The sequence below is a fragment of the Scylla paramamosain genome, chromosome 7, assembly GCF_035594125.1.
Source record: "Scylla paramamosain isolate STU-SP2022 chromosome 7, ASM3559412v1, whole genome shotgun sequence".
Taxonomy (NCBI): domain Eukaryota; kingdom Metazoa; phylum Arthropoda; class Malacostraca; order Decapoda; family Portunidae; genus Scylla; species Scylla paramamosain.
The window spans coordinates 32,364,793-32,376,216 of record NC_087157.1 but is presented as its reverse complement, the minus strand read 5'-3'; the positions used below and the strand labels follow the sequence as shown (position 1 = coordinate 32,376,216).

Genomic DNA, 11,424 nt, shown 5'->3' with positions numbered 1-11,424 from the left:
CAAGGACAAATGTACCAGTCAGTTGAAATGCCATATCTGGTAACTGCCGATATCCTGAAGGCTGCTTGTATATAACGCGCCTCGTTTTCCGGGCACGCTGAGTATATTCATCCTCTTCCACAAACCACAGCAATGAACAGGTCAGTATTTAGGCCTTTGTGTAGTTAAAGTAGTAATGTTTAGACCATTGTGCCACTAATGTAGAAGAGTCGTGATCATTGCTTTCATGGAAATAGAGGCGTTAGAACAGTTGTTTTATCGACCTTGGAGTGTTGTGGTCATCGCTGTCATCAAAGTAATGGATTTAGGACCATTACTCTTATCCAAGTTGTCGATGGAACGTTGTGTATATAGTAGTTCGAAATAAATGTTTGATTTCAGATTTTATTAATAAAATTAAGAAAATCAGTCATGAAACTATCCCAGGGTCGTTAGGAATGAGGAGTACTCTTACTGTTTGGTAAAGCCTGTGTGTAGCAAGGAACTCCCTACCGCACGCACACACACACACACACACACACACACATTACGCAGCCACGTCTTTGTTCCCTCCTTGAATTTCAAATGAAACAACTCATATTTCAGTGTCTTTGTTTATATATATATATATATATATATATATATATATATATATATATATATATATATATATATATATATATATATATATATATATATATATATATATATATATATATATATATATATATATATATATATATATATATATATACATATATATCACCTAAAGTCCCGCCATCCAACACTGCCTGAACCATAAAACCTGGTACGTCCTTCCTTAACCGTTCAAACTCAATGCGCCGTGTACCCAGTGCGACATCCCATGACAGTTCGTGAAATGTCATGCGGGGTTCTCTTAGGATGCATAATCTTCCATTTTTGCTTTGCACACTACTGGCTTGACCATCCTGCCGAGTATCAGTCCCGGACACTGCCTTTCTTCATTCTTCTGAAAGACCGTGCCTTCTCTTGTGCCTTCTCTTATTGTCAATCCTGAATATCTCGCTGTCACTGGGCTCACTTCGTTTCCCTCCTATCCAGTTCCTTCTTTCTGACCACCTCTGGAAATTCATCCAACACTTCCATAGTCTTGATAACTCGAGGTCGGCCTCATAGTGTTAGGTAAAGTTTCCTTTCTTCTTTTATTAATGATTATCTTCTCTTCTGCTATTGGCTTACATTAAGCATGGAAAACCCTTAAACAGCAATGAGTGAAGCTTGCTGTCAATAAATGCCAGCAAAATAGCCGACCCACCAGTATACGTGTGGGAGAGTAATTGGTGACGCATAGTTCTGCATCTCGATGACTTGGTGGCAGTACAGCGGACAGATGTAGCGGACTGGGAGGTCAATGGTCGCTATTCCCATTCTGTAAACAAATCACACTATTTCTTTCATCTCTCTCTCTCTCTCTCTCTCTCTCTCTCTCTCTCTCTCTCTCTCTCTCTCTCTCTCTCTCTCTCTCTCTCTCTCTCTCTCTTTATTGCAGAATGATGACCATGTGCGGGGTGGCGGCCCTCCTGGCGGTGGGGGTCACTGCCTACCCCACGGGCGCCCCCTCCTCGGTGTGTGACGACCCCTTCATGGAGCCTACCTACCACAGGGACTATCTGAATGCTACGGGATACAACAACACGAACCAGTACACCCTACGGTCTAGCCCAGCAGAGGGCAGACCTGGCATCGTTGAAGGTGAGCCAAGGGTTGCCAGAGTGTGGCTGAGTAATGGTGATTAAAGTTTGGCTAACAGTCAATTTTGGCACAAAGGACAGAAGGAAAGGAAAGGAAGAAGTGATATTTTGTGACGCTCCTGAACGTAATAATATCTGAAGGCATCAGTGCAACATGACATTAATGTCATGTTGCAGTAATTAAATTAATTGTATTAAATAGCATAAACTATAATGCAATTCGCTCATGTACTTAATGTACTTACATATTTAAACTCGAAATGTTTTCTTACGTTCTCTTCCAGCAAGACAAACAAAAATCTCTTAATGTTTTTATTAGTTCAGATGATAATTTTGACTGAATTTATAATTTTGTTAGCAAATACCTCTGGAAGACATTGTTCTTTTAGTATAATGCTATAATTTGCTTTCTTTCCCTTTTCACTCTAAGTGTATTAATGCTCGTTTCCATTCCCATAATTTTTGTTTGTATTCGTTATCAGTTCGCTTGTTATCTTTTGTGTTCTGTTCCAGTGACTCTGACCGGCGCCCCCTTCAAGGGATTTGTGGTGCGGGCCTCCACACCCGGAGAGAATAATGAAGGGGAGTTCATCGTGGATGAGGATAGTCAGTTCCATGCACTGCACTGCTCCAGCAACGAGGTATGCGGTGCACAGGGTGTGGTGGTGGTGATGAAATGATGAAATTCAGTCTCCCATTTTGAATCATTCATGTTTTGTGTGTGTGTGTGTGTGTGTGTGTGTGTGTGTGTGTGTGTGTGTGTGTGTGTGTGTGTGGTGTATGTGTGTGTGTGTGTGTGTGTGTGTGTGTGTGTGTGTGTGTGTGTGTGTGTGTGTGTTATTCACCAGTGGTCACCAATAACTAATGATAAAATTCAGTCTTCAATTTGAATCATTCATGTTCTATGTGTATGTGTGTGTGTGTGTGTGTGTGTGTGTGTGTGAGTGTTATTCACCAGTGGTCACTAAACTTTTCCAAAGCAAATAAAAATTCTGCTGATTTTATCCTTTCCAGTTTTAGTGAGTGAAGCTTGAAGTGCTGTTGTTGCTTATCACAACAGCAAACTGTTAGCAATTCCTCATCTCTTGCATGCAGTGACTTTGGTGGATACAGGCTGATTAGTATCGTATAACAACACTCTTTAAGGTCCGTCTTCTCCAACATTATGTAAATTCATAAAGCCTCAGCGCCTGATGGGAGCTGCCGAAAGAAGACAAAACCTCGAGAAAGAAAGGCTTCATAACATTCACGTCTTATGCCTGCATTAGTCATGACTTGCCGCATCAGCAGGAAGACGGAGAAGTAAAATAAAACGTTTAGCTTTGATCAAATGGGAGGGAATGGAGTGTTTGCGGCTCAAACAACATCCACCGGCCGGCGGCCTGTACCGGTGGACAGCGAATTTACTCAGTGCCAAAAATGTCCAGTGAAAACAAACGCCGTCAGGTCACTCTGCTCTCTGGTGTTTGAGTTTGTGAACATCGTTTGAAGTTTTAAATGCTTGGCCTACATCCCTCTGTATTGCCTGCAGTGATAGCTCAAACACACACACACACACACACACACACCTAAGGTGTGAGTATCTGAGTGAAGCTCCAAAACAGCTTCATGAACACAACACCTAATAATGAAAGGTACTGATTCGAGGCTTCTTTTACAATACAAGCGAAACTCCAAATAAGTTTCGTGAATAAATGAAATAAGGAAACTAAAAAATAGTATCAATATAAACAAAATTTTATTTATTTTTTCCTTTTGAATAAGAAGACTAAAAAAAATATCATTATAAGCAGAATTTTATTTATTTATTTATTTTTTTCTTTTGAATATTCTTGTTTTTAGTAAAGTAACCAGCAAGAGCTCAGGATTTGCCTGCATGAAAGTAAGATGACGCGTATTTCTCTTTGTGCTGGCAGAACGCGGCAGTGACTCATAGCAGCCCAGAGTTCAAGCCTTCTGTCAAGCTGCTGTGGAGAGACAATAACAGCGGCAACCACGTCTTCCAGTGAGTTAATCCACATAACATGATATTGTTACTCTTGTACGAGTATGTCTGTTGCTTATACACAGTTGTATGGGAAAAATCCACCTGTTGATTGACTATTGTTATGCAAGTAGTAGTAGTAGTAGTAGTAGTAGTAGTAGTAGTAGTAGTAGTAGTAGTAGTTTCTTTTCTAGTAGTAGTTTCTTATTAGTAGTAGTAGTTTCTTTTCCCAATATTACCGTCCTTATTTTAACAAACCGTGATAGCCATTAGCACCACGATCTCCTCTCACTGTTGCCATACTAACCTGTAACGCCTCCGCAGAGCCACGGTGGTGCCGACCATCGAAACCTACGTCATCAACATCTTTGAAAGTTGAGTCGGTTAGATGATCGCCCCGCGCCACCCACACCTGGAACTTACCTGTTTGATCATTTTGATGGCTAACCCAGGACAAAAGCAGTAGATGCTTAAAGATGACACAACGTCTGTTTTATCAAAGTCTGTATCTTGAAGTTGAGATGTTAGTAGGAAAGTTCTGATCATATTTTCTTGCTTAGTTGTTTTAAATTTTTGTTGTATTAATTTGTTGTTGCATTAATTTGTTGTAGGCATTAGAAACATTACAACTGCGTTCATTGTGTTGTTTTTAACACAGTACTGAAATATATGTTTTCAAGTAAAAAGACACTTCTGGTTATTGTCTTTGGTTTAACATTGAAGTCATTGTAATAATCTTTTTCAAAGAACTGTCTAGGAAATTAAATAGTTACATTTTTCTAAACTTTTTTTTGTTACATGAAGGCAACAGAAAATGATATATGTTGTACAGCATATACAGAATGGAAGCTACCTCGATCAAATCACAGACATCAAGAACACATAGACAGGGAATCGTGACCTGTCATCTCTTGTATTCCCGGTACTTGTTACAAAACAGTAACAATTCAAGGCAACAAATGTTTCCGTCACGCCAGCGAGGCAGCACAGTGCGCTGTGCTGCCTCGCCGCGGTGTGGTGAAAGTAGAAAAGGCAAGGCGATCACTCCTAGCCACTGTGATTAGACCTTGGGCTAGACTGGGTACCAACAGAAAAAAAAAATAAAAAATGGAGCCCCATGTTTATTTTTAATGAATAGAGTGGTAAGTGAGCCCCGACAGAGGAGCCGCACGGCCAGCTGGCGGGCGTCCTTCCCATGTAGCATGCATGATATAGATGCATGTACAGTTTTAAAGAATTAGAAATTACGTATTTCTCTACACTGTGGGTGCACCCGTCCTTACCCTCTCCTTACCCCCCCTCCCTTCACCACACTCCAGCCTCCGTCACCACCAACAACTTCCTCCACCCCTCCATACTTAAAATCCCCATATTATTAGGTTTGTTTAGCTCCATCGCTCGCGTCCTTCTGCGTCGCTTCTCTCTGGTCTGGTCGCCTTGGAGTGCAGGAGAAATTAACCATCCCTTGTAAGGAAGTAATTATAATATATATATATATATATATATATATATATATATATATATATATATATATATATATATATATATATATATATATATATATATATATATATATATATATATATACAAAAAATAAAATAAAATAAAAAAATTCTGAGCAGCAAATTGCTGATGTGGCGCTCCTTTTTTGCTGAGTCATGACGTCACAACATAATGGAGCAAAAGACAGACTGAAAGGATTCTGAGAGACAGCAGACGTGGACCTGAACGTGAAGAAGTGGGGTGGAAATGTTTGCATTCAGAACCTGCCCGAGGGTAGCAAAGCTCCATGACTTGTGTCAGCTGCAGATTTGTAATGGATTATACATATATTCTCCACGTAAGAAAAGGAAATAAACTAAAACTTAAAGGAAACAAGCAAGGCTGTTAGGTCTACTTTAGAAGGACACTAGGAATGGTAGTACCTCTATTCCACAGTCCCCGGCCTAAGGAGCATACAGTGCACTTGACCGTATAACAGAACTAACAAAATTCTTGGTTTTATTAATATGAGCATAGGTAAAGAGCTTCAGGCTATACTTAGCTTTGGTTAGGCCACACTTACGTAGATCATGTTGGTCTCCTTACTAGAGAATGTCCTCTCGTCTATGCAAAGAAGGATTATTATTGGATGATCCAGGGAATGAAAACTTTCCTCTCCAGGCTCGGTTAAAACACAGCAGTTGCATTCACTGGAGATGAGTGTGGTGCGTTGTGGAGGCAGAAGTGATTCAGGAAGTTACAGGGTTCAACAAAGATGTAAATCAGGTCCTTTTGATAAGGGAACAAGTAAGAACTCGTTTCACTCGGTATATGCTCGACAAAATCAGATTTAAAAAGAGACAGACAAAAATTTATTTACAAATAGTACTCTGGATGAAAAGAACAAAAAGCAAAATTAGTAGATGCACAGACATTAGATAGTCTCAAGGGAAGGTTAGATAAATTTATGGATGAGGATGCGACGTGATAAGTCTTGCTCAGAACCTACCTAACCTTACTTAACCTAACCTCGTAGGCCGGCTGGTCTTTTGCAGTTTCCTGTGCTCACACACACACACACACACACACACACGCGCGCGCATGGAAAACAAGCATGGTTCCTTGTATACTCTGCCCGGAAGTCTCGCAATATGGCAAATAACGCGATCAGCAGGAAGTGGAGGAAGCGGATCGGCGCCAAGGGAATGACAGTATGACCTTGCAAGATCGTCAGGCCACGTGGCAGTGAAAAAAAAAATCATAATAATAAAAGGTGTTCCTACAAGGTCGAAGAGACCCCGGAACAAAGAACAGCCAAATTCCTGCAGGCGATCGGTTCTTTGCCCTTTGTCACGATGGACGGCGCACTCTTCGGTCTGTCCTCCTGGCCCTCGAAAGCTTCCACAGGCGTCCTCACTGTAGTGCACCAGCTGTGGAAGTAGATGAAGTATCATTCCTTCAGACTTAGTCATTGCTTATGTTGAGTGGAAATGCAGCCCGCGGACTGGCAGCAAGGCGCGCTTACCGCAGGCAGTAAATGCATCAGAGGCTATGGACTCAATTCAAAGCAGTAATCATAATTATTCATGCGACATTCCTAGTAAAAGCCGTGTGTGTGTGTGTGTGTGTGTGTGTGTGTGTGTGTGTGTGTGTGTATACAAAGGCCAAAAATTCTACACTAACTGTTGAGGTTTTGGTGGTTTTCCTCCTTGTAACTGTCAATATTTCACTGTGATGCTACCTGCCGCAAGTGTTGCTACAGAGATGTATCCTGCTGTACGTGGTCCAATAATTACTAGCATAGAAAATGACTATCGACATCCTCCTTATCATCATCATGACAACCATCGTCATTACTATCACCATCATTACTATCATCGTAACATCAAGCACAGCGACAGTAACATCAAAACGATCTCCCAGCCGTGTCACCGAATGGATCACAAGTCATTCACTGTATCCCGCTTCTCTTTCTTTTCTTCTTTACCATCGTTCTTGCACTGTCATCGCCGCAGAAAACCCCTCCAAAGAAAACGAAACAAAAGTGCATGTGTGCTTGGGGGGGAGGAGGAGGAAGGGAAAGAAGAAATCAGTACATGGATAGTTGCTATGTTTCTCAGAGTGTGACGCCAAGGCTAGCCTGTCAGCCCAGCCTTCCCTCCTCCGTTCCCCACCTCCAGTCTCGTTATTTTCCTGCATGGCTCAGCCTTTCTCCTTTCCCTTGAAGTTCTCCACCTCTCACTCCCCCAACACTTTCTTACCAAGCATAATTACCGGCTATCTTACCAGGTCATCTTTGCCTCTCCTTTCTACCTCTCCTCTTTTGTTTTCTCCAGCCCATCCTTCGTCAATTTCTTCTCTTATTTGTTCTTTCCCTCCTCCTTTCTGCTCATTACCATCACCTTTGACAGGCCATCACTGCCTCCCCTTCCTACCTTCCTTTCCTCCCCCATTTGTTTAAGAAATGGTGGCTTCTGAGGAGACTAACATCTTCCCGTTACTACTTCATTGCTGCTTCCCAGAAAGTTGAGATGATAAGTCCAGTCGAGTAGATCAATTTAATAAATTTTCAATTGCCTTAATCGTCGTCCTATTCATATTTCACAGCAATATACTGTACCTACACACGTATGTTGTCTGAATTTGCATTTACAGATACTGCACAAGCGTCTAGATCTTAGCTTTTATTTTTTTTCCTCACATATCATGGCCATCACCACCATCATTACTTTTACTATTATTATTATCATTATTATTATTATTATTATCATTATTATTATTATTATTATTATTATTATTATTATTATTATTATTATTATTATTATCATTAGTACTACTACTACTATTGCTACTACTACTACTACTACTTCTACTACTATTGCTACTACTAGTACTACTACTACTAACTATCACTAACTACTACTACTACTACTGCTACTACATGATCTTGTTAACATTTTGCTATTGCCGCAACTGACACCACCATTACTACCACTATCACCACCACCAATACTTCATCACCACCATCACCATCTTTCCCGATAAGGTGGTGCCTGCTGTGGGTGAGAGTGACTCCCTCCTTCAGGAAAAGCGGCAACAGCAGTAACAACCAACTCCAGGATGGCCTTGTGTTATCTTTTGTCAAAATATTCAGTTGAATAAGACCAAGGTAAAAGAAGAGAGAGAGAGAGAGAGAGAGAGAGAGAGAGAGAGAGAGAGAGAGAGAGAGAGAGAGAGAGAGAGTGTGTGTGTGTGTGTGTGTGTAGCATCTCATTTTACCAAACAAAGCTTTCCAGTGTTTGTTACTTCTCATCGCGTCCACATCATCTTTCAGTGTCAAAAGTTACAAACACACACACACACACACACACACACACACACACACACACACACACACACACAAACACACACACACACACACACGCACACACATACACGCATGCACGCTGGTAATGCCTGAACAAAGCCAGATCAAACCAGTCACCCATAACTGGTTTGGGGTGAGCGGTAACAAGTGCGCATCGCATAACAGCAGAGGAAATGCACGGTATGGACGGTGAACACGCATCGCATCGTCATGCTGTCCTGATTCAAGAAGCCTCCGGTCACTACCACAAAAAAAAACCTGATAAGTTTCTTCACCACATTTTTCCTCTCCTCGCACGTAAGGCCATTACTGAGAGACTGTTGAAACGAAGTCCTTATGATTCCTAGTCGTGTATACCGTTGCTCAATATACGTAGCCCTATCTCTCGTATTTCAACCCTCTTTGTTCTCTCAAGATGACTGTTTTTAGGAGAGATAAGTCGAGTTCTCATATATTTTTTCCCATTGATGATGCAGGATCCTTGCTAAAAGTAGTACTAGAAACCTGACAATATTCTTGAAAGCCACAGTTACTTCCATGAGAATCTTTTGAAAGTGGTCGAGACGAGACGACGAAGTGATTGATGAGTCCGGGCGTCTCTGATGCGAGTAATCACTATGTTGTGCATCGCTACTGAGTAAATATGCCGAATAAACATATTCATACTCATTACATATTTAGTCGGGGGGGGGGGGGTAAAGGAAGGGACGACTATATGGCATGTATTCTGGAACACTTCTCTCTCACACCACGACAATTTTTTAAAGCCACAAAGATGATTAGCTAGGTCCTTAAGAGCATTTCTCCCGTTAAGAATGTTGTTCTCCTGCTCGGCTGTTTGTCACACCAGTAGCAAGAACATTTGATATAAGTTAGTGTGATATAAGCAGGCTTGAAAGAAAGTTTGAATCAAGTCAATATATACAATTTATTTACACCAACAAGAGTTCATTCGTTAGGGGGGTAGTGTAGTAACGTGGTGGAATTAGGTTTGTGACTACTGGAGAGACTAACAATACGTCACTGTGTTTTGTATCAGTGAAACAGTGACATTACTTCGATTAGTTTTATAGTTTGTTTAGAGTTTGTGCACACACTAACGCTGCGGCCCTCCGTCGTCGGTCGACAGGGCTTGCATGACGTGGCCACTCGCAGCAAGCGTCATTCCCTCTCTCCTCTGCCTCGGGAGATGCAGCCAGCTAACATACAACGGACGTACAGAAGATATAACATCAGCATTTGTATCAGCACCACGTGATCAGGATAGTGCCTGCTATTGTGTTAGTTGGCGTCCTGTACAAAATAAACAAAGGACAACTTCCGTGATGTTTAACAAAATCTGTTCCTACCTATTCTTACCTACCAATGGGTACACTGTGGAAATTTTAGTAATCTGTCACGAAAACCATATAAAACACACACACACACACACACACACACACACACACACTTAGAAACGTTTGTAGCATCATCTAGTCTTTTAAATCTAGAGGAGGTGTGGTTTTATCTACCATGCACGAGAAAGACCGCGCTCACCTTATGATTCAGGTGAGTGGAGGGACTGAAGAGGGCACCAGTCGAAACGATGTAAAGCATGGAGTATACTTTGGCTTCGTCAGGTGTTTTCGAGCGTGCCAAACACAGAACAAGGAAGCAAAGTGACAAGTTACTCCACTGTCTAAATACTGCAACTCTCTGTTAGGCAGATAATGTAAAACTAAGAAGGCAGAAACAAGCAAAGGGAAGATGGAAATAAACAAGGGAAAGGTAAAAGATAAAAGGAAATAAATAAGACTGAAATAAGCAAAGGAGAGATAAAAGTAAGTGCTGGAAGACATAAGTAAGGAAATGGAAGATAAAAGTAAGAAAAGGGAAGACAGAGTATAAAAATCAAAGTGAAGATATAAACAATAGGTCAGCCAGGAGAATGAGAAAGCGAGACGGGCGAACAGCAGACAACAACGGAGGCTTCTTGAGGAAAACCTTGATAGAATCCCCCTCTCCTCCTTCCCAACACACACACACACATACACGCACTTCAAGCCTGTCATTTCTCACCTTGTCTTGGTCGGCGCGAGAGGATAGGTCGTGTGGTTTGCGCTTACCAACTTACGCAGCTATCTTATGATAATCTTGAACTACTCTCTCCCTCTCTCATAACCCAATAGTTTCAGCCCCTCTTGTAAAACCTTTCAAGTACTAATTGATTCAAAGATAACAGCTGAAGACCCACCATCCGACGCTGCCCGTCTGGAGAATAAATGCCCCAGAGATTATTCACCCACCCTAGACTCACTGGCCCATTTGATGTTTTATTCAGCGTTAAGCATTCGGTGGCATAAAATTAATTTAATATACAGGTATTATCATGATTTACCAGTGATCTTACTGGTAACACTTACTTTTTTATGGGGGACAAGAGAGAGAGAGAGAGAGAGAGAGAGAGAGAGAGAGAGAGAGACTTGCGATGCCTCTCGTGGAACTCTTGCCGTATGCTGTTGACATCCACCGCTGCGGGTGCCGAGTCCATGCCTATCTCTCATAGACCATTATTAGTGTGGCGCAACGTCTGCTGTCCAGTTGCCTAAGAAGTGAGGGTTCTCCACTTTGGAAGCTTGCTGCTTCTCTGAAAACAAATACATAAGCATTGTTCACATTCCAAGGGCATAAATATCAATTCTAACTTATTGAACTATTTTGAACAGATATGTATGTACGTATGTATAACATAATACAAGAAGTCTCGGTTGGGTAAAATGCGCTGTCTGGTAACCGTCCCGAAGGCTGAATGTATATATTCAAGGTTCGGCGAAGTCGAGGTAGTTGTGCTGACTCTTTACTTCAAGGTACGACAATGAACAGGTGAGTGTCTGGCTGCA

At 41.4% G+C, this 11,424-nt stretch overlaps 1 protein-coding gene across 1 annotated transcript; it reads left to right on the top strand.

Annotated features, from left to right (window-relative positions):
• On the top strand, positions 1-4,474 carry LOC135102377 (ferric-chelate reductase 1-like). Its single transcript, XM_064007512.1, has 5 exons — positions 1-140; positions 1,511-1,713; positions 2,226-2,353; positions 3,629-3,717; positions 4,021-4,474. The coding sequence occupies exons 1-5, from the start codon at positions 133-135 to the stop codon at positions 4,073-4,075; spliced, it is 483 nt and encodes a 160-aa protein (XP_063863582.1). The 5' UTR covers positions 1-132; the 3' UTR covers positions 4,076-4,474.
• The last annotated feature ends 6,950 nt before the right edge of the window (positions 4,475-11,424 follow it).

Coding starts and splice junctions, on each gene's coding strand:
- LOC135102377 (XM_064007512.1), top strand. Junction 1,714..2,225: donor CAGACCTGGCATCGTTGAAG/GTGAGCCAAGGG, acceptor GTTCTGTTCCAG/TGACTCTGACCGGCGCCCCC. Junction 3,718..4,020: donor AGCGGCAACCACGTCTTCCA/GTGAGTTAATCC, acceptor ACGCCTCCGCAG/AGCCACGGTGGTGCCGACCA.